This window comes from Hydra vulgaris, chromosome 03 (assembly GCF_038396675.1).
Source record: "Hydra vulgaris chromosome 03, alternate assembly HydraT2T_AEP".
NCBI classification, from domain to species: domain Eukaryota; kingdom Metazoa; phylum Cnidaria; class Hydrozoa; order Anthoathecata; family Hydridae; genus Hydra; species Hydra vulgaris.
Window position 1 is genome coordinate 58,608,433 of NC_088922.1, and position 24,068 is coordinate 58,632,500.

A 24,068-nucleotide genomic window follows, 5' to 3' on the forward strand; every position below is an offset into this window, starting at 1 on the left:
TTATAACAATTTAAGTGTTCCACTCATCACAGTGTGCAGAGAAATATTATTTAAACATGAAAAAAGTTTAAATGCAATAACCTTTTTGTACCCTTGGTATGTTAGCATTGTAATTAATAAGACAAAGATCTACAGGCAAATACCTTATTTTTGGGCATGGGTTCAAATTCTATATAGCATAACCTTTTTATTTTTTGATGCTTTACGTAAACATTTGAAAATGTCAAAGTTTTGAATTTTTTAAAAAATAAAGCTTTGAAGTAATTAAATTTGGATTGAACAAGTTTGAAACTTTGTTCTTTTCTTAAGTCTATTTAGTGAAATTTTTACAAATTTTACAAATTTAGTGAAATGTTTTTAAATTAAAAAAGACAAGTTATTTTTATAGCTTACCTTTTTTTTACTTTTTTCAAGTAATTGCATTTTTTTTTTCTTATCTTTTTTCAAGTAATTGCATTTTTTTTCTTATAAATTTTTTTCTCATTTCATAAAATTTGTTTTAGAATTTTAGGTTAATGTTGTTTGTTTTTACTTTAATTTTCTTTGGTTTAATTTGGTTTTTCCATATTTAAAATAAGCAAATTTTTAAAACATGAAAAAAGCCATGGTCAATGTTCAATGGTCATGTTCAAACAAAAAACTATATGCATGATCAGTTAAGGGATGCAACCACACATGTTTCCGTGAAACACTGAATTATGTAGAATTAAATACAAATATAACTTCATAAAAATTAATACAAATAATAAAAAAATACAAATTTACTTCATAAAAATTATATTATTTGTACACTATTTTGCTTGTGCTTTAATAAAATATTTTTCAAAAATTGAAAAAAAAAATTAAAAAATAAATCTTCAATAAACCATACACTTTGATTAAAATGAACCATTTTTGTAATATGATTATCCGAAATATTTTCAAACAATGACTTCAGAATTAAAAGTAGATCATCCTTGGTCAACATATCTACATATACCTAAAAATAAACAAACTGCTGCAATCTTTCTTTAAAATAAACAACTTTCTTTTAAAACATTGCCTAATATAATTAGGAACAAAACTAAATTTTTAAAATTTTTAGTATAAAGAATAACTTTTTAACTAATTACCTTTGTAAATCTATTAAGAAAAGATTTTGGTAAACCTTTCCTTCCATTTCCCTCATGATATGGATTTTGACATGCAAAGATTTTTGTTTTGCCTTGTTTAAGTTTGAATGTTTTATTAAGTTCAGGAATAAATACCTAAAACAAATAAAATTAAGGGAAAAAATGTTTAACAAAGATTTGCTTGTTATTACAGAAATCCTAACATTAAAATGATTTTTATTTTTAAGAAGAAAAAAGTTTCTACATCTCCATAAGTTTTCTTTGTCATTAAAGAAAACTTATGGAGAAGACTAGCATGCCAGATTTGAAAACCTCAGGTATAGAATGATTAAGAACAAAAAGAAAAGTAAAAAACCCTCCTTTTTTTCATGCCCGAAACTGTATTTTGATATGGTTTATGTGACATTCAAGACATGTACCAGAAAAATATGCACTGAATTTCAAAGAATATTAAATTAACTATTTTATTTTGATATCGAATGTTATATGTATCTTGAAAGTACATGTATTAAATTTTTATATATCACTTAAATAAGTTAGTAAAGTTGTGTACACCAGAATGCATGTACTTTGCATTTTACACTCAACATCAGCTTTTGCATGGTCTTCAGCTGGACTTTTTTGGTAGCTCTAATCCATTTAATTTTGAAGAATTTAGCTTCTTTTACATTACCATCATTTTACAATAGTTTTCCTTTGACAATAGCCAATATCTTTCAATAGGACATATTTTGGGACAATTAGGTGGATTGCAGTGTTTTCAACAAAATCTACTTTATGTTTTCTAAACCAGTTCAAAATTTCAACCAGAAAATGCAAAAATTTAAGGGAAAAAAAATCTGTGTTAAGTTTTGATCTTTTTTTTATGACATTTAATTTTATTTCATTTTTAATTTAAAGTTCATATTTATGTTCATTTGACTTTCAACAACTTTTGTCTTTTTAGTCATCCCCCCCCCACACACACCTAAAAATTATTAGTTTAAAAATTTTCTTTTATTACTCTTAAGATATTTGTTTACTTTATTAGTCTAAAAATTATTAATTTAAAAATTTTTGTTGTATTTATCTAAAAATAAACAAATTTGGGACTCAACTACCAGGTGTTTCAAATTAACACTAACACTCATTAAGCAAATCTAAAAAAAAATTAAACCATTTCTAAATGTTAAATCTAGAAAGTACCAATGAGAGTATCATAGAGTCAGTATCAATGTACCCAAATACTCACATACACTCCTGTTCAAAATGAACTAAATAGGCTTTAAGAAAAATAATTTCAAATCTATAAACATTGCAGAACAGCTATCTGCTTTGATAGTGTAAAAATTGCAGATTTCTGCCAAGGTTAAATAAAAAAAGTTGTTAAACCATCATCATGAATAATAGAATTATCAAGTTTATTTGGACTAAATTGTTGTTTTGAACTTAAAACAGTCACAATTTTTGTAAAAATAAAAATCTTCTTAATTAATACAACCATGATTAAATATTATTTAACCAGCTATACAATTGATAGAATCTTCCTTTATGTTATATATGAAAAATTAAATAATGAATTTTTTACAGGGTAATAAATTATTTCAAATATTTCTTTTTATATAAAAAGATTTTTAACCATGTAAGCACAACTATAAAATAAGTTTAATATTCTGGCTATCAAGATGATAAATAACTTTAATATATGGGCTATCAAGATGATAAATAACTTTAATACTCGGGCTATGAAGATAATAAATAACTTTAATATTTGGGCTATCAAGATGATAAATAACTTTAATATTCGGGCTATCAAGATGATAAATAACTTTAGTATTTGGGCTATCAAGATGATAAATATAAAATGTTTGATTATCTCACTCTAAATGAATCAAACTAAATAGACTTACATTTGCTTAATGATTGTCAGAAACATTTCCTTGAATTTTAAACCAGATAGAGAAAGAGAACTAATAGAATATATAATAGATATTGGACCCAATATCTGAATAGAACAACTCAAGGAACCATATTGGTATGAACCAATGATCCAAAAAAAAAATTATCCAAATACAAAAATGATCCAAATATCAATGATCTAAGTACCAATGATCCAAAAAAAGAATGTCTAGTCAATCTTTTGCCCATAGAATAATGATTTAAGAATGAAATAAAAACAGTCTTCCAAAACACTGAAAAATTTCAATGAATAATATTTTTCCACTGTCAAAGTGTTAAGAAATTCTTATTTATAAACCTTGTACACCATCCAAGTGATGCTTTAAATGTTAAAATAAATGGTTGGTTTAGTATTGGTCACTTTTTAAGTTAAAGAGCATGAAAATGAATGGATTCTCTCGAGATTATAAATCTATTGCCACCTCCTCAAAGCCAACTCAAAAAGCTCATTTTTTCCATTTTTGCCTAACCTTGCATGTTTGGTTATTGGTATATCAGTAAGCACCTTATTCCACAGTTGAATAAGCTTTTCTATGATAATAAGATAATATTTTCTCTAGCAGCTTCTAAATTGTTATTACTCTCAGCTAATTTTAACTCAACTTTAATCCAGCATAAGATTTAAAAAAATTTCATTTTTGCAATCAAGCTTATAAAATGTTAGTTAATGATGCTTGAAATATTCCCAATATTCTTTGCAATGACATTGCAAATGGTGGATACTTTTTTTTAATTGCTGGAAAGAAATTTAAAAAAAAAAAAGAGTATATTCATATAATAGTTAACAGTAGTGATCAAATCAAAATCTACTAAGTAAATAGAAAAAGACAATACAAAAAAACAAAACAATGTTAACTAAATTTTTTGTGTAACTCCAACAATTATCATACAATAACAAACATATACCTCCCCTCTGTGGTCAAAACATGCATTCAGGCCTTCCAGCACAGACTGTGATGCAAGGTTTAACTAAAACAAAATGTTTAAGAAACTTCTTTAAACAATTTCTTTTGTTGCTTACATTATTAACCTTTGTATTTTTTGAAAAGTATTAATATTTTTATCTTCATTACTATTCTATTATTCGATTTTTAAAACAAATAGATTTAAAATACTAATATAGATTTAAAATAAAACTTTATTAAATATAGAAATTAAAATAATATGTAAATCATAAAAAATGATTATAAGCAACTTAACTACTATAATTTGTATGTATATTGCTGATGCTCCCAGTGCTATTAGGTAGTAATATCACATATTTTATGAGTTTATTATATGTGATGTGCATAACATAAATTAAATTAAAATGACATTAATAAATTTAGAATTCCATTTTGAATATCCATACACTTAATCATTTTATTATAATTTTGCTTCTCTTACTCAAAATTTAATCAGTGAAATTGTTTTCATGAGAAATTTCTTTATTATTCAATTAATTTTATCATGTTCTCTGAAAACACATAAAAGTATAATAGTTGTTGTACAGAATACTGTATAAACTATAAGGTATGGAATACTGTATAGACTATAGGGTAAAGAATACTGTATAAACTATAGGTATAAGAACTGAAAAAAACATTTTTTAATTGCAGGAAGCATTACTACCAAGGTAATGTACCCTACTATAATATTTGGATTATTATCATGTTGTAGTTACAGAATATTGTACAAGCTATTATTATATTATTACAGAATATTGCTTATCCCTAAATATCCTATTGCATATGAATCGGTAAATATTAAAAGGGCGGAAGTCCAATAATGTAAACTTTCGAGAAACTAAAAAAAACTGCATTTTCCCCTAGTAAATTTTTGTTAATGGTTCAATAACTTTTTTTTTGAAGGTAAAAAACATTATCCTCTTCACAAAAAAAATTATTAAACCATTAACAAAAATTTACTACAGGGGAAAATAAAGTTCTATTTAGTTTCCAAAAAGTTTTCATAGTTGGACTTCCTTTTAACATTCACTGATTCATATAAAGTCAGAGGACATGAATCCTCAATGTTGGAATAGGGATTTGAGAAGAGTGCCTACCATGTATCACTGAAATCAATGATTTCAAACAAATTATTTCAGTGTTGACAGAAACCTTGTCTGTTTTTTGATACATAGGGACAATAGAACAAAATTTAAAAAAAAATTAATTTGAATTAACTGTTTATTTGTAAGATTTATTTTTAAGATTTAACTTTTTAGTTTTTAACAGCTCTTTCTATTGTATATGAAACTATACTCTTCTAATATATATATATATATATATATATATATATATATATATATATATATATATATATATATATATATATATATATATATATATATATATATATATATATATATATAAAAGGGATAAAGATTCATTTTAATAAAAAAAACTTTGGTTACTTTAGTACCTTTGGGAAAAATATAGACCTGAAGTAATTTTTTTTTTTATATGAAATTTGTTAAACCAAGAGATTTTTTATTTTCTTAAATTATTTTTATTATTAATTATCAAGATTATTACATATGAAGATTGAGATTTATTTTTGTTCATAATTTTAATGCACCCTACTGAATAAGGACTTCACCATGTTCGAATTAAAAAATACAAAACTGCAAGTTTCTTTATAATTATATTTTAAATAAGTATGTTAAACAACCTTAAACTAATTTATTTTTTCTTTTACACATTTATTTTAGGTGCATATATTAAGAAAGGTTTGAGGCTTAAATTGTTATTGATATAAATAACTTCAGGATGATACTAAACATTTTTTATATAAAATAATGTACATAATAACAACAACAACAACATTCATTCATTTTAGAATTCAAACTAATTTATTTTTTCTTTTACACATTTATTTTAGGTGCATATATTAAGAAAGGTTTGAGGCTTAAATTGTTATTGATATAAATAACTTCAGGATGATACTAAACATTTTTTATATAAAATAATGTACATAATAACAACAACAACAACATTCATTCATTTTAGAATTCAAACACCACAAAATTTTTACCTCATCAAAAATTACCCATTCTTCATTCTTAAGAGCTTTAAGTAACGGACCGTCTCTCCATTTAAACAATCCAGTTTCTCCTTCCATTGGCAAATCGGCTCCAAACAAGTCAGACACATCCTAAATAATAGTAAATATAAAATGGGAGCTTGTCATCGCAGATAAATCAAAATAAATATATAGCTTTCCTAAATTTTAGCGACAAATAAATGTACATTTTCTACTAAATATTTTATCACATAAAAGAAGATACAATTGTTACATGGTAACTTTATTTTAAATATTTATTTATATATATAGATCATAAACCATTAGTCTGAACTCAATACTGTTTCTTTAACATATATAATATTATTACAACATATAATAAACTAATACAACTTGTTCGTTCTTCGAGCGCCACCATACAACTTCCTCTCTCTCTCTTCCACTTAACTAACTCACTCACTGTCTGTCTCTGATCCTCTCCAACTATCTCTGATTCTCTCCGACTATATCTCACTCTGTCACTCTACTGTTTTATATACTTCGATGACGCTAGACGCGTCTCGGTTCGTACACAAGTTGTTTAGTAACTATTATTTCTTGGCGTTATGTTGAGTGAATTGTTTGTTTATAACTTCTTTTTGTGCACGCTTGAGTGAGTATGGTTATTATCTATACGCTTGAGTGGCTAAGGTTGTTACCTTCGTAACACAATAACTAAGTTCAAACTAGTAAGGTTTACTAGTACATTTTAAAATTTACAAAACCAAAAGATTATTTTAAACTCCTTAATAATACTAACTTTTGATGCTTAACAATTTTTAATGCAATAAAATTTTTATTGCATTAAAAATTTTAATGCAAAAAAAATAAACAAAAAAAAAACAAACCATTACCCCTTGTGGATTGCTTTTTTTTTTTTGAAGAAAAAAATACTTTTTTAAAACTTTTTAATTTTTCACATTTTATATAGTTTTATTTTTTTTAAATCTATTTAACATATTTTGACAAAAAAAAAAGCTTTTAAGCATAGACGCAATTCAATTCGGCTGCTGTCAATTTACATTTTCTGGGATTTTTCTGAACATCTCCCATAATTTAATTCTTTTTATTTCTGAACTATAAAACACATTTTCAAAATATGATTTTTTTATTATGTATTTTATAATACTTATAATACTTAAACATGTAATACTTTAATTGTAACTACTTTAATTAACTGTAATTCTATTTATATTTCATAATACTTATAACACTGTATGCTTTTACAAACAAAAATAACAAAACGAAACTAAATGTTACTCTTGACACTAATTATACTCGTTATTCAAGCTATGTTATATTAAGAAGAAAAAACCTTTAAAAAAAAAAAACTTTTAATGCGCTGTGTTCTTTTGGTTTTGCCAGCTACTGAAAGAGTGCAAACAACAATGTTAAATGTATTATTATGAGCACCACAGTGATTGGATGTCAATGGCTGTCAGGAACATAGTATTATGTAAGTAACACTGTGGAATACTTTAGATAAACTGTAATATTACAGTTACCACACAAATGAGGTTAAATTAAATAATTGAAATCATTAGAGTTTTACAAAACTTTCTAAAAACATTCTAAAACTAAAATAAGCTGTGGCTTTTGGGGAAAAAAACAATGCTTAAAAATATTGGATCATAATTCATTTTTGTATTGTTTTAATTTCATTTTAGTTAATTTTCACTATTTTGAGTCAAATGTTTTAATTTCAAATCAACTAATTTTCTACCTTCTCAAAAAAATTTCAACTTTTAGTTTCTTATGCAGTATCATCAACTTGAGCTATCAATATCAGGGTTGGCATTAAAAAACCCGCCTAAAAAAACCCAATAAAACCCGGGCAATCTGGTTTTAATTGGGTTTTTTTAAAGATATTTTTTAATTTTATGATCTATTAATTAGTAATAATTAATTAGTAAAAAACACTTATCTAACTTTTATCTTCGACTTGAAGTTTCACCATTGCTAGATCATCAGGAAGAGTGCGAACTCTGCCTGATGATCCAGCAAGGGTGAAACTTCACGTCGAAGGTAAAAGTTAGATAAGTGTTTTTTACTAATTAATTATTGCTCTGTTCTTTAAGAACATAGAGCACTCTATTTGTAAAATACACTAACATAATTTACATACATACATACATACATACATATATATATATATATATATATATATATATATATATATATATATATATATATATATATATATATATATATATATATATATGCGAGTCAAGCTATTTGTCGACTGACAAATAGCCTGACTCGCAGCAGAGTGCTGCTACATCGAATGAGGGTTTGGCATGGGGCAGCAATCTTTTCATTCATTATTCTTTGTTTTTTTTCTTCTAAAAAAACTGTATTGATTGAGATAAGCAAAAAAAATGAGCAAATGCGCACATAAATATGCTATTATATGGGCACATAAATATGGGATTTCTATTGGTAGGGGCATTTATGCCACTACCAATAGAATAGCTTAGGAGTAAATACTTACTTTAATCGAAAAACAAACAAGTACTGATATTTTTCTTGTGGGGGCCATTTCTCCAAATATTTCCGGAATGAAGTTTTCAACATGTCATCAAGTTCTCTCAGTATTTTTTCATCATCGCAAAATAGTAAAATTGCTTATGAGTAAAAGCAAAACTTTATTCACATATTTTTTAGCAATTGCTTTTGCTATGAGCATTTGCTTTTGCTATGAGTATTTGCTTTTTAGGTTACTTTTACTCAAAGCAATTGCTTGTGAGCAATTGTTTTTTTTATTCGCCTGGCCTATCATCACAATTTTTATCAAATATTTTATAGATTTCAATTTTTTTATGATAAAGTTAAAGTTTTATGATAAAAGATAAAGTTAAAGTAGAAAATTATATTAACTTTCAATAACATTAAGCAAAAAACAAAAAAATTTAACAGATATGAAATAAAAATAAAACCCAAAAAAACCCAAATTTACCTAATGAAACCCAATAATACCCAAAAAAAACCCACTGGGCCAGATTTTTTTAAAAAAACCCAGGTTTTTGCCAACCCTGATCAATATTAAGCAAATAAAATAGTGAATAACAAACTGTTTCTTCTGATAGATTTATTCTTGTTATACTGTGAGAAGACAATTTTGCTATTGTCATAACAAGACTTGTCTTCCCAACTCCAGGAGATCCTTCTAGCAAAATTGGTTGCGATAATTGCATTGCTCTCAACAAACTTATAGCATTTTTTTGTGTAGTGTGTGCATCCAAGCTATAGTGATTAGTAATTGGTAATGGACAGTTACCTAAAAAGAATAAGTCTTTTATAAAACAAAAAATTATTTGAGATTTTTGAAAATAAAATTAAATCTAAACATTGTTATTGAAAATAAAATAACACCTTTTTCAATAAAGAATGGATGAATTCCAAACCATTTATCTTGCAACACAGTGTAAGCTGTACAGTTTTGGAACTCAAAAATCCCAACTTCATTACATAAATATGATAAAGCAATTTTTTTTGCTTCAGCTGCAAACATAAACTGAATAGAAGAACAGGCACCAATAGAATCAACAAATACTAAACAAGCACCATGAACATATGCTTCTTCTGGTGAGAGATGGTGTAAAAATTGTCCGGTATCATGTAAACCTTTACAGCTGATATTAATAAATTGCACCCAAGATAAGATATCTCGAATGCTAACAGTTAATCTAAATATATTTAAAAATTAAATTTTTTCAATTTACAATATTTATAAACTTGTAAACTATGTTGTTAATTATATATTTTTATCGTTGTCATTATTGTCGCCACCATCATCATTATTGTCATCATTGTCATTATTATTACCCCCACCACCATCATTTTTGTCATTATCTTAAGTTTTGTCATTATCATCAAGTATCAAAAATGATTTTATTTTTTATTAAATAAAAAAAAACTGCACAAATTATCTGAAGAAAGTAGAAATAAAATCTAAAAAAGAGTGTTATAAGAGAGTGGAACAGACATGTAAACCACTAACTTTAAATTTCTTCATACATTGTAAAAATAGCACCTACATCCCATACCCATTTTGATTTTACAGTTGTTTTTTTATTAATGGGTGTACAAGTATACAATTGATCACCAGTTTTGAAGATGAGGAATGAGAATATAATTATTTCCTATAAAAATGATTGGAACGAAATCAGAATAGGGATTTTACTTTACCTACAGTCTGTCTTGGAAAATTTAACAAAGACAGAACGAAGGCATTGCAAGCATTATATTCTGGTAAAAAACTATTTTCATAAATTAAGATACATATTTTAAAAATTGTGTGCAAAATTGAGAGGTGGGTTTTTTTTAAAAGTTTAAAAATAATCAAACAAACTTCAATGAAAAAACACATCTATATTTTGTTATATTTCATATTATCCAAATATATTTTAGCATCAGAAATTATTTACTTTGGAAACTTTCATTATAAAAAAATCCATTGTTAATAGCTAATAGCTAAAACATAAAATTAATTATTTGTAATGATAAAATATTTAACATTACCTGAATACAAGTTTTTAATTCTTTAAGAAAACAGTGGCTATTTAACTCATTGTCATTTTTAAGTTACATCATTTAGAAATTTTTGAGAAAAATTTTATTTTGGGAATTAGCAAAGGGATTAATTATAAGATGCTCGTGATGAAAACAGATTTTACAATTAAGATTTATTTTTGATAGGCCCTAGATCTTTTTCGTAAGCTGCTGTCTGTGGATTTGGTTGATTTAGTGATACCATTCAATGACATTGATCATTTGATAAAATGTGAACTGCACATAAAACCTTGTTAATTTTAGATATGCAATTGTTTGCATTAACTGTAAATAAACACAAAATAAACAGACTTTTATACAGCATATCAAACTGTGAAAGCCTTTATTAATAACATTTTTATTTATTATGATTTTTTTTTTTTAATAATTTTTTTTTTTTAACATCAATTGTTTTTTCTGTGTTAGTAAATGATAATCTCATATGCAATTGAAATGGAAGCAAAAATTTATTTATTTTGAATTAAGAAATGAAATGAGTTTTCTTTTAGGATAAAACCTGGTGGATGATAAAAATTCATATCAATTAATTAAAAAAGGAATCATGAGCACATACTTATAATACTTTCCTTTAATGTATTTTTTGATACAGTTCTATATTTTCACAAAAAAATTTTAAAAACCTTTATTTAATTTTGCATTACAACACTCTTTATAATATTTATCTTTTAATAAAAAATAAAACAAGAAAAAATATAATGCTACCATGGTTCCCAAGCCTCTGTTCTGCATTTATTATTATTTCACAGAAAGATTATAGGTGAAATATAATGCATGCGTCTATTTTGTTCCCATAATTCTTATGGAATATAAGCATCATATTCTGAATCCTCATCTTTAAAATTATACAGTTGATAAAATTATACAAACTATACTTATCTAAAAAATTATTATCTAAACAAAAGTGGTAAAATTATAATCTAAACAAAAGTTGTCCCTGACCAAGAATGATAAGAGAAATCCTATTCTGCTGATATGATAAGAAATAATAAGAATCCCAAAATATGATAAGAATTCCATTCTGCTAATATGATAATAAGAGAAATCCCATTCTGATCAAGAATGAAGATTTTTCTATGGTGGTTTTAAAGTAAAGTAAAATAGGTGGTTTTAAAGTAACAACATCTCAAAAACCCATTTAAAAGTGGTGAAATTTTGCAGGGCATCCATGTGATGTAAACGACCATTTTTATGCAATATGAAGTAAATCTGGACACTTTCTCATGGAATACCTCACAAATAAAATTGCACAACAAATCTACAATTTCACATGTCTTCAAGTGAAGAAAAGAAGAAGTTTGAACAAGAAAGTTTGAACACATGTCTTCAAGTGAAGTTTGAACAAGAATAATAAGAGTTTATTAATTTCATATACAAATAAAACAAACAAAAATAAAATTAAATATAAAAACATGAATAGTTAAAAAATCACACAAGAAAAAAAAAATTAATTGCATTATACAGCAAATCTTTTTTTTATTAAAAAATATTTGTTATAAATCTTACTTACTTCAAAGCTAAAATCAAAAAACTTACTTTACACCAAAATCAGTATTTTTTAACCAACTTATAAACTTCACAATTGCATATCCAAATCCTGAAGCTAAATAATTGTTTGATAAAACTAAAATACAACTTATGCAAAACAATAAAACTAGATATATAAATAAGATTAGAAACATGCAAAAGAGAAAACAAGAAAAAGAGAAAATAAGCTTGAAACATGCAAAAGAGAAAACAAGAAATAAAATTAAAAAATGAAAAACAAAATATGTTATGTTTTTGTTATGGGGCATGGGGGAGCCTATCAATGACACTAATTAAAGCTAGTTTTTTTACTTGAATTTTTTACTTTTTTTAATTTTTTTATTTGTAAAATTACTAAATGATTAAGTTTAAGATTAATCTGCAAGGATTTTTTGTTTTAATTTAATTTACTTATTTCCTTTTTATGATGACAGAACACAGTTCTGCAATAATTTTTTAAAAGTTTTTTGTTACCTAATATTTGATATAAGCGTGATAATTGTTACTAGAGCACAAAAATATTATTACCATACAATGAAACTAACAGTTACTGAAATTAAAGAAGTAACACAAATTAAAGAAGAAATTAGAGAAGTAACACGAATTAAAGAAGAAATTAAAGAAGTACCACAAATTAAAGAAGAAATTAAAGAAGTACCACAAATTAAAGAAGTACCACAAATTGAAAAATTAAAAAAAATAACAAAATTTCAGTTAGTTATTACTTTTATTACCTACTTTCATACCTAGAGAACTCACCTAGATAAGAACTCACAACCTAGAGAATTCACCTAGATAAGAACTCACAACCTAGAGAATTCACCTAGATAAGAACTCACAACCTAGAGAATTCACCTAGATAAGAATTCATATTAGACTTACTTTCATCCATATTAGACTTACTTTCATCATATGACTTTAAATGAACCCCTTTCTTTATGTTATGCTCGATTATCATAATAATATCTTTATTACTATCTGATGATGGACACCAAATTTCTGTGAAACGATTTCGTAAAGCAGGAGAAAGCTGAAAGAACAAATATTTTTTTATAAAACTTTAATAAAAAATTAAAAAAAAAAAAATTAAATCGAATAAATCAAAATCAAATAAATTGTCAAAACAATTTAATTGATTTTTTTTTTTTTTAATTTCATAATTTTTAGTCTTTTGTTTAAAAATTATAAAGCTCTACATGAATATATTTAATAAAATATTGTTAATATTGTAAAAATGATAATTCCATAATAAATGTTTTATTAAATATCATGCATTATTATATTATGGAATATTATTCTACTATGTTTTATTACTTTAATACAAAAAATAATTTAGGTAAAATTGCTAAATCTTCTATCAATTAAAAATTTCCTCATTTGAATACCATCAAGAATATGATTTTATTGCTTAACTAATAAAAGAAGTTATATTAAATACCAAATCACTTCTAATTTTCATGTGATAACTTAAAAAAGCCAATGGAAGACTCACAAGTAGCTAGAGTTATATTTTGCATTAGACCTCGCTTTCTTTTATTGGTCCATAAATCAATTTTATATTAGTCACATGACTTTCAAACATCTGATTTGATGGTGTGACTTTCAAACATCTAATCCTGTCTTAATTAGTGGCATCCTCTATTTTCAAGCATTGTTCAACAAATTTAGTGTCAATGCTTACAATAAATTTCAGATCTCTTATGTTGTCAAAATAACAGATATATGTAATAATCCTTATGTAATTTCATCGGTAAAAGATTAGTACATCTGTCCAACAACATCTGTAGAGTAGTCCAATGTCATCTGTATTTATTTTACTCCAACAACAACTATCCAATATCACCTGGAAATTCAATGACCCCTAATAAAATCTTTATGAAGATGTAACTACATTTGGTAATTTTTCCCTAACCCCAATAACATCTGGAAGAAATATCTCCAGATGTAATTACATCTGAAAAAAATCTTATATGTAACTACACCTGGTTAAAATAATGCATTATAATTTAAAAATTTATTCCTGATAAAATTATATCTGTAAAAAAATCCTGTAGTTATTTTTAATATAATTAAAAATTTGTAACTACATCTATAGAATTCACAGATGTAGTAGTACAGATGTAACTATTCTTAACATAATTGAAAAGATGTAACTACATCTGTAAAATCTCTAGATGTAGTTGCACAGATGTTGCTATACTTAAATAATTGAAAAGATGTAACTACATCTGTAGCAATCATATACTTTTTACACAGTTATTAAACATCAATGAAATTTTAGATGTTGTTGGACAGATGTTATTGTACCTCAGTGTGTTTACAGATGTTGTTGGACAGATACTATTAGACATGGCAAAAACTGATGTTGCTACCTGACCCATTTCATCTGTAATAATTAGCAATAGTTAATTTTAATTTAACAATAAAAATAGCTTTTGAAATCTTAATGTTGATGTCAACATTGAAGACCTGCCTTATAAACAGAGGTAAAATAAAATGCTCCTGATTTAAGCCTTATCTTAGGTTTTGTAATTAAGAGCCAGTTGTAAAACATTCATTTGTATTCAGTGTAAGATAAAGATTTATGACTTTTGAACTTTCATTTTTTCCATTTTAGCAAAAGGCAAAAAATATTTTTTTAGATTTGGCCTACTTAGATTTGGTCTGTAATCAATTACTCTTAGTCCCAAAGTTCTTTTTAACTTCTTTAAGAGACTCTTGAAACAAAGTTGAAACATAAAATTATACACATTTTAACTAAATTTAAGTTGATTTAAAAATAAACTCATACTATTTCCACTAGAATTCAAAAATTAATTGTTTGATTCATAAGCTATTATGATGCAAACTGATTAGATTAAATCATTATGATACAAGTTATGATATAAGTGCTTTATTTTCTTTTTTTTTCTTTTTTTTTTTTTTTTTTCTTATTTATAATTCTTTTTATGTTTTATTTGTTTGTTTTTTTTGTTTTGTTTTTCAGGTGTCACTCCATTGACTAGTTTTTAACTATGAGTGACACCTAACCTTATTTATCTGAGTTTATAAATATTATTGTAAATTTTCATATTTTATGGTTAAATAAATGGATTAGTTAAATAGATTAGTTATACAAACCATAACAAAACAATATATTAAATATCAACAACCATAACAATTCAAAATGTTGTTGCCCATTTTCAACAATTAAACTACAAACAATAAAAAATGGATAAAAAATGCAACTGTGCAGAATCATAAATTAAGTACTGGTACTACCAAAGATGTAGTTGGAAATCAGTATCACTTGCTTACAAAGAAAATACTTTACAACTGCATCATACATATGCAGCAGGGATGAGAATAAACTATATTGCATAAGTAATTTAATGTACTTATTCTACTATAATAATGTAACAATTTTTTACTTTAACAATTGATAAATATAATTTAACTATATGAAAGTGGCAAAATATAAAACACTGTAAAAAAATTATTTACGGATTACAATATTTTGATATGCTTGATATTTTGCATGCAGTAAGTTCAATTAATCTGTATGAAGTTCAATTAATCTTTATGACACATAAACTACTTTTTTCTTGAGTAGAAACAATGTTTAGTACAAAATAGTAATAATTTTGAAAATAATTTTGAAACTTTTACTTCAAATAGTTATAACATACCTCTTTCTTTCCGAAATCTCCGCCAGGATTCATAGTAGCAACTAAACGAAACTTTTCAGCAGCCTTTACTACATACAAACTTTGATTATCAATATCTGATTCACCTTTTTCTGCAAGAACTAACACACGATCGGTTTCCAAAACACTATTTAGACGCTCTAATACGGAATCATCAGCAAGTGAGATTTCATCAATTAGGAACATAGCACCTTCTTCCATAGAGTTTATTAATGGTCCATCACACCACTCAAAAAGTTTTTGATCTCCCTCCTCCTAAAATAAGTTAATCAAAATTAAAATAAGTTAATAAGGTATTAAAAACCTGGTTCTAACTTTTTAGCTTTAAATTTAAATATAAACAAAACCTTATTGCGAACAGGACGAAGACCACCAAGGAAATCTGAAGATTCAGTGTGCATGTGGCAATTAACTGAATACAGTTTTTGGTTCGATATACTTGCTAACATTTGACAAATTGTTGTTTTTCCACATCTGAATAATGTCATATAAAACAATATAATAAACATAAAAAATATTTATATTTTAATGATCTTAAAATTACAGTTCTAAACCTAATATTATGATTAAACATCAACCAGCTTTATAAAAATATTTTTGTGGTGTATGAACATAGCATACTCTTAAACTATTCCGAGCAATATATGATCATGTATTTAAAGCTTGAAAACCAAAAAAAAACAAATAAACCTCTATTAAATTACTATAAAATGCATCAATAAGTTTTTCAATGAAAATCTGTTAGGGAGAGACATCTACTTTATGAGATATTGAATGTTAGGATTTATTGATATTTAAACCAACTACTATAACTTTTACTATTTAAGGTGTTTATATTTTAAGATATTACAGACACAACTTATGCTACTTTCACCTCACACATTATATTCTTTCCCAATAAATATTGAATGAATAAATAAAACTTTACAATATGAAAAAATTTAAAAAAATTTTCAAACCCAGTCTCTCCAACTAATAAAACAGCTTCACCAAACTGAAGAGCTCTTCCAACTAGTACTCCTAAACGCTTCATGCTGTCAGTCCAAACAACATGCTGAAACTCAACTGATAAATTTCTTGAAATCTAAGTAGCAAAAGACCATTTTAAAAATAAACCTTTTAAGTTTGGTTAACATTTATTTTTATTCAAAACTAAAAATAAAAAAACAAAAAAATATTCAAAAAATTATGTTTTATTTCATTCAAAAATATTTTAAAATTTTGAAGAGTAATATTATGAAATTAAAATCGTTTTACCTGCTCCCAAACATGAGTTGAAGATAAAGATTTCCCAGAAAATATTTGTTCAAGATTTAAACTCTTTTTAAAGTTTTCTTCTAAAACTTCTTTAATGAGAACTTGTTCTTGAGGTTTTCTACATCGACCAGCAATTAAGAGGAATCCTTTCAATAAAAAATATAAGAAGGTAATTAATTATACTAATTCTTATACTTACTGTAAATAATATTATATCAAACAATTTATATTATCAAAATATATATTAAACAAGAGACTTTAAAAAGAAAAGAACTTTTCTTTGTATTCGATATGTATGATGTTCAACAAACAGCAACAAAAAACAACCTACACAGTCACAGAAAAATAAACTTAAAAATTGAGCATTATTTTTGTAAATATTGAGCATTGTTTTTGTAAATATTGAAGTCGTAAATAATCAATTTAGACATCAGCAAAAATACAGCAATCTACATGAATGAATCCATTATCACAGTTCTGTCTCTTTAAAATAAAATTAAAAAAAAATCCATGCATACCAAATGAAGTTAGGTAAAAGTCATAATTAGAAATTTTATGTTAAAAATAAAACAGTTTTAAAATGCGAATTTTGAAAAAATAATTTTTCTCATCATTCTTTATGATCCTAATTTTTACTTAAGAATTTCTTTAGTGATCAATATATAGTGAAAAAGAACAACTTATGCTCACCATCTTCACATATGCATTGTTCCCAATCATAAAAATCTTGAGTTACATTTGACATTCTATAACGCTCAGCCCATCGAAATAAATCTCTCAAAGTCATAAAACTATTTTTACCAGCAAATATACCAGAACTTGTTCTCCTCAGCTAAATTTAAAAGTTATTGTCATCATTTAACAATAAATCATACAAAACCTTCACTATTTATTAAAACTACATACCTGTAAATCATCATTTAACAATAAATCATACACAACCTTCACTATTTATTAAAACTACATACCTGTAAATCATACATAACCTTGACAAACTTTTTGCAATAAGATACAGGAAGGTGACATCTAATATGAAGAATTTCTTCTAGTTCCTGACGAGGAATCTCATCAAAATGTAATTCAATAAAGCGATTACGAAAAGCACGTGATAAAATCTAAAAAAATATTTCATATGTATTTATTTATATTAGAAATGCAAAATTTCTATTATAAATAAATATATTATCATTATAAAATTTATAATTTCATTTTCAATTATATTAAAACTCTTTGATATATCAGACTACTTACAAACAGAAAATTATTAAATAATACTATATTACCTTTCTTCCCCCATAGTTGTTAGGAGGATTTTGAGTTGCAAATAACATAAATTGTGGGTGAGCTTTAACAACTTCCTGCGTCTCAGCAATATACAGCTCTCTGTTATCATCGAGCAGCTAAAAAATTTTTTGCCTGAATACAAAACTTTAATAATAAAATTAATTTTTCAAAATGTCAAATTTTCAACTTCTTTGAAATTATTTCAAAACTTTCATTAACTCTTACATTTTTAAAAACTTATAATTATGCAAAAAATTAAAAAAAGCCACATATGTGACATGTAAAAAATTAAAACTTCAACTTCTTTGAAAATATTTCAAAACTTTTATTAACTCTTACATTTTTAAAAACTTAAAATTATGCAAAAAATTAAAAAAGCCACATATGTAACATGTAAAAAAAAAAGAACAGTCACTTGTGTCACATTCTTTTAGTGCTCTCTCTATCACAAAAAATCACAAAATGATAACAACAGAAAGTAAAAAAAAACTCAATTAAATTGAATGGTGAAATAAATATGTTTAAATTTAGGTATACTTAATAAAATTTAATATTTAAAACTTTAAAAACTTTAAAGACTCTAGGGCTAGGTGAACTTGTTCCTTTTTTATTTTCACTGTTCTCAAATAATTTACACCTTTAATTTTTGCACCTTTAATTTTTGTTTTACAAAAGTATCAGGTAGATGTACCAGAAAAATATTTTAAATTAAATTTGCTATTGTATAATGAAAATACTGAATTAATCTTGGTCTATATCAATAAGGATTTTTATCACTCTTAAAGAGTTACATCTCATTGTTTACATATTTTCTCCATATGCTTATAGATACATTTTTGATGTAAACAAAATCTTTTAGAACTTCTCAATACTTAATAATTAACTTTCTCTTTACCTTGAAATAATTTAATAACCTAATATTTAACAATTAACAGTTCAAATTGTAGTTCAATTTTTTTACTATTATATAAAATATAACATGAATTTTAAATTTAAAAAATTTATTTTAGGATGTAAAATGTTTATGCAGCCTTGGTCACAAACCTGGCCCTAGCCCCGGCTATATTTTATCAAACCCATCCCAGGGTATATTTTATCAAACTCGACCCTGGTCAATTTTGAACCCCGGTCGCTTCCTACAATATAAATCCTATAAATAAAGAAAATAAAATCAAACAAAAATATAGAGAAAATGAGAAATAAAATAAAAATGTAAAAATAGCAAGTATTATACTCGATTTAAAGCTTCCAGGACATCAGTTGGTGCAAGATTTAGTTCATCAAGGATTATCCAATAGCCTTTCCTCATAGCAGTTACCAAAATTCCTTTTAAGAAACCATGAAGTACATTAACAAATTACATGAATAAAGTAGATAAACAATCAATGAACTTAACAACAACAAAAAAAGATTAAGAGAAAAATATAAAAATATTTAAACTCATTATAACTCATGTTCCCATTTAAATAAAAATATTTAAAATTACCAAAAAAATTATTCACAAATATTTGTAAAAATATATCCAAAGAAAACTGCTAGTATTCTTATAAAACTTTGATTACACAATGTGACACAGTTTTTGACCTTGGATTTAAAGTGTTATATCTCAATAGCTTATGCCTAATGGACTGTGGAAAAACAACTATATTGAGCACAGATTTGATTTTATGATCACAGTACATAGAAAAATCCTCTTGTAATGAGACAGAAGATGAAAATTTTATTATTTTTGCTTATTTGGTCTGGTAACAAACAACAATTGCAATTACATTATATAATGGTCTTGAACTGTGGTCTAATAATGATACTAACTCTTGTAAACATAACTTAGCTATAAACAGATTCAGAAAAGAGCTATAAACAGATTCAGAATCTTGAAGGTATTTAAAAGTTGCTGACTCCTTGTCAAAGGCAGTAACATTGTTTGACGAAGCCTTACTTGATGTGCAATTGTGGCATAAGCGCTTTCTGAAGTTCTAAAAGCAGCTCTCACTTAACATTGCATAGGTTTGGTAATTTTGTAATTATGTCATATCTTTGTGGGCAGGTTTTAAAAAATCGGTTTATTATTGAGTGTTTTAAATGTTTTATGGTCATAACTTTTGAACTGTATGAAATTTTTTTTCATTATTTACACGTGAAAATTTCATCCGCCACTTTGAATACTCTTTCTAAAAATATGCTTTCTGCAGGATTTTAACTTTTACAGATTTATTTACCCTAAAGATTTCTTGAACAGAATCCATAAAATATTTAGGGTATTCCCAAATCAAACCTAAATAGTCAATTTCTGATCTGTAACAAGTATATTATATTGAGTTTGCCAATTTTAAATTAAATTGATTTAATTAAAATTTTTAAAAAGTTTTTCTCTTTTTAATTTAATGCACAGTTTAGAGGAAAGTGGCTGTGTTAAAGAAAAGCAATTAATAGTAATCTCAGATTAACAATTTTATTTAGGATTTGATTTTTATACAATCTTTTATGAAAAATCAAATTTAATTTTTTTTCTTTTTTTTTTCTTGCTTATTCAATATCTCAATTTCATACTTTATAATTTCATATTTATAATTTTACATTTTATAATCAATTTTTAAAAATTTTTAAGTTTGTTGTAAGAACTATTGATGAGACTGTTTAATAATCTAGTTATTAGAAAGAAAAAATTTTCAAAAATCTTTTAAATTAAATGTATCAAAGCAAAATTTCCAACTATCATCTTACAATAATTAGTAATTTATTAGTACAAAACTAAACCTTCTTTAAACACAAGATTTCCAGTGTCATCTGCACCATAAGATCCTATATATTCTTGAATATCTGCATGTTCATGGTTGTTTATTCTTACACAATGATTTCTTGTTAATTGTGCTAAATAAGCAATTAAACTTGTTTTTCCCACAGATGTCTCTCCTTGAATTAAGATTGGAAGTGATCTAAATTATATTTTTTTCATTATTTACGTTATTTACTCGTCAGCAGTATAAAAATCGAATAAAATATTTATAAATATTTATAATAAATTAATAATAATAATAGTTTGTAAAAGCTGGTAAAAAAAAAAATTGTAAAATAGAATAAGTAAAATTACTCTTAAAAATGCCATGAAAAAAAAATCATAATTAAAAAGATTTTCCAAATATAAAATTACCCTCCACTAACAACACGTGCTAAATCTTTTAAATTACGTTTCACACTATCAGTAATTACATAACTAGTATTTTCTGTTTGTGAATCTTTCCCAGTCTTTAACCAATAACCTTGAACATTTATTGTTTCCATACCTACAGGCTTCGGTAGTGGTAAATTTAAAATGTTGTTAATATTTTTTATTTCACCAAAAATGACTGATTTTATTAATTGCTCTACAATTGAATAGGAAGGTCTGCCCAATTGAGTCAAAAAACTCAAACAAATCCCCTAAATAAATAAAAAAAATTCGCAAAAATAAAGACACAGAAATGAGGAAACACCACTGTTGAAATAATAAATGTATTTACAAGAGGATTTAACTTAACTATATTAAATTGAAATATTGTTTCAACAGGAATTATAATTATTGGAATTATTATATACTGAAATATTAAATTTATTTAGAAGAACAATATCTAGACTTGATATAATTAACATCTAAATCATCACTAAGAATTCTACAATTTAGAATATCTAGAACTTATACTAAAATCATCACTAAAGGGATAATGTAAAAAACTTGATTACTGAAAAAATAATAACACTGAAAATAAAAGTTTTAACATTTTAAAATGCAATAATGTGTATCAATCCTTTGAAGTGTAGGGATAAGACTAATAAAATGTTTGATAATGGAATTGAATATGTTAAGGTATTAGTTGGATTATATTAACTTATTAATAAACTTCTAATAGAAGCTTTAATGCTTTTGGATGCTTTTAATAGAAACATAAAATGGGAGATAAAAATAACATAACTCATACATAAATATGCCATATACACACCTCAGAATTGGATTTGGCATTTGACTTATAAGTGTCTGAGCTGTATATTATATATATGTATATATATATATATATACATATATATATATATACACATGCATACAAATATTCAAACAAAAAAAAAAAACAAAAAAAAAAAATATATATATATATATATATATATATATATATATACATATATATATATATATATATATATATATATATATATATATATATATATATATATATATATATATATATATATATATGTATATATATTTGGATTTGGCATTTGACTTATAAGTGTCTGAGCTGTATATTATATATATGTATATATATATATATATACATATATATATATATACACATGCATACAAATATTCATACAAAAAAAAAAAACAAAAAAAAAAAATATATATATATATATATATATATATATATATATATATATATATATATATATATATATATATATATATATATATATATATATATATATATGTAAATAGCCTCTTTACTGCAGTTACTAATTACTTCTAAAATATCCACAATCTGTTCAAATCTTCAGTAAAAAACAATGTAAAACAAACCACCTTTTAAAAGCCATTTACAGTAAAAACTTTTAAATTACGTAATTATTAGAAAAAATAATAATAAGAGGCAGATGTTAATTTTTTTTTTGTTTTTTTTTATATAATAAATGTATAACATATGGTTTTTCTGGTCTGGCCTTAGGAATGCAAGTGCAGAAAACATTCAATAATCAAGGAACAGTATAGCTAACTCAACCAGAACTGTAGTTGCAATTTTGTATGCTGGCAATTAATAAAAGTTTTCCTTTTTTATTTAATGTAAAAAACTTGATTACTGAAAAAATAATAACACTGAAAATAAAAGTTTTAACATTTTAAAATGCAATAATGTGTATCAATCCTTTGAAGTGTAGGGATAAGACTAATAAAATGTTTGATAATGGAATTGAATATGTTAAGGTATTAGTTGGATTATATTAACTTATTAATAAACTTCTAATAGAAGCTTTAATGCTTTTGGATGCTTTTAATAGAAACATAAAATGGGAGATAAAAATAACATAACTCATACATAAATATGCCATATACACACCTCAGAATTGGATTTGGCATTTGACTTATAAGTGTCTGAGCTGTATATTATATATATGTATATATATATATATATATACATATATATATATATACACATGCATACAAATATTCATACAAACAAAAAAATATATATATATATATATATATATATATATATATATACATATATATATATATATATATATATATATATATATATATATATATATATATATATATATATATATATATATATATATATATATATATATATGTATATATATTTGGATTTGGCATTTGACTTATAAGTGTCTGAGCTGTATATTATATATATGTATATATATATATATATATATATATATATATATATACACATGCATACAAATATTCATACAAAAAAAAAAAACAAAAAAAAAAATATATATATATATATATATATATATATATATACATATATATATATATATATATATATATATATATATATATATGTATATATATTTGGATTTGGCATTTGACTTATAAGTGTCTGAGCTGTATATTATATATATGTATATATATATATATATACATATATATATATATACA

The 24,068-nt window shown here is 24.6% G+C and overlaps 1 protein-coding gene across 1 annotated transcript in view; it reads right to left on the reverse strand.

Annotated features, from left to right (window-relative positions):
* The window catches only part of LOC100212580 (midasin), a 186,762-nt gene that overhangs the window by 114,575 nt on the left and 48,119 nt on the right, over positions 1–24,068 (reverse strand). Inside the window, exons 11-28 of the mRNA XM_065793812.1 lie at positions 21,567–21,835; positions 21,173–21,351; positions 19,650–19,741; positions 18,415–18,531; positions 18,100–18,246; positions 17,822–17,963; positions 17,132–17,277; positions 16,834–16,958; positions 16,222–16,348; positions 15,857–16,129; positions 13,092–13,218; positions 12,198–12,264; positions 9,465–9,778; positions 9,164–9,369; positions 6,066–6,185; positions 3,957–4,019; positions 1,113–1,247; positions 872–979 (exon numbers count right to left, since the gene is read on the reverse strand). Of these exons, the coding sequence (XP_065649884.1) occupies positions 872–979; positions 1,113–1,247; positions 3,957–4,019; positions 6,066–6,185; positions 9,164–9,369; positions 9,465–9,778; positions 12,198–12,264; positions 13,092–13,218; positions 15,857–16,129; positions 16,222–16,348; positions 16,834–16,958; positions 17,132–17,277; positions 17,822–17,963; positions 18,100–18,246; positions 18,415–18,531; positions 19,650–19,741; positions 21,173–21,351; positions 21,567–21,835 (2,757 nt within the window). The remainder of the gene's footprint in view (positions 1–871; positions 980–1,112; positions 1,248–3,956; positions 4,020–6,065; positions 6,186–9,163; positions 9,370–9,464; positions 9,779–12,197; positions 12,265–13,091; positions 13,219–15,856; positions 16,130–16,221; positions 16,349–16,833; positions 16,959–17,131; positions 17,278–17,821; positions 17,964–18,099; positions 18,247–18,414; positions 18,532–19,649; positions 19,742–21,172; positions 21,352–21,566; positions 21,836–24,068) is intronic.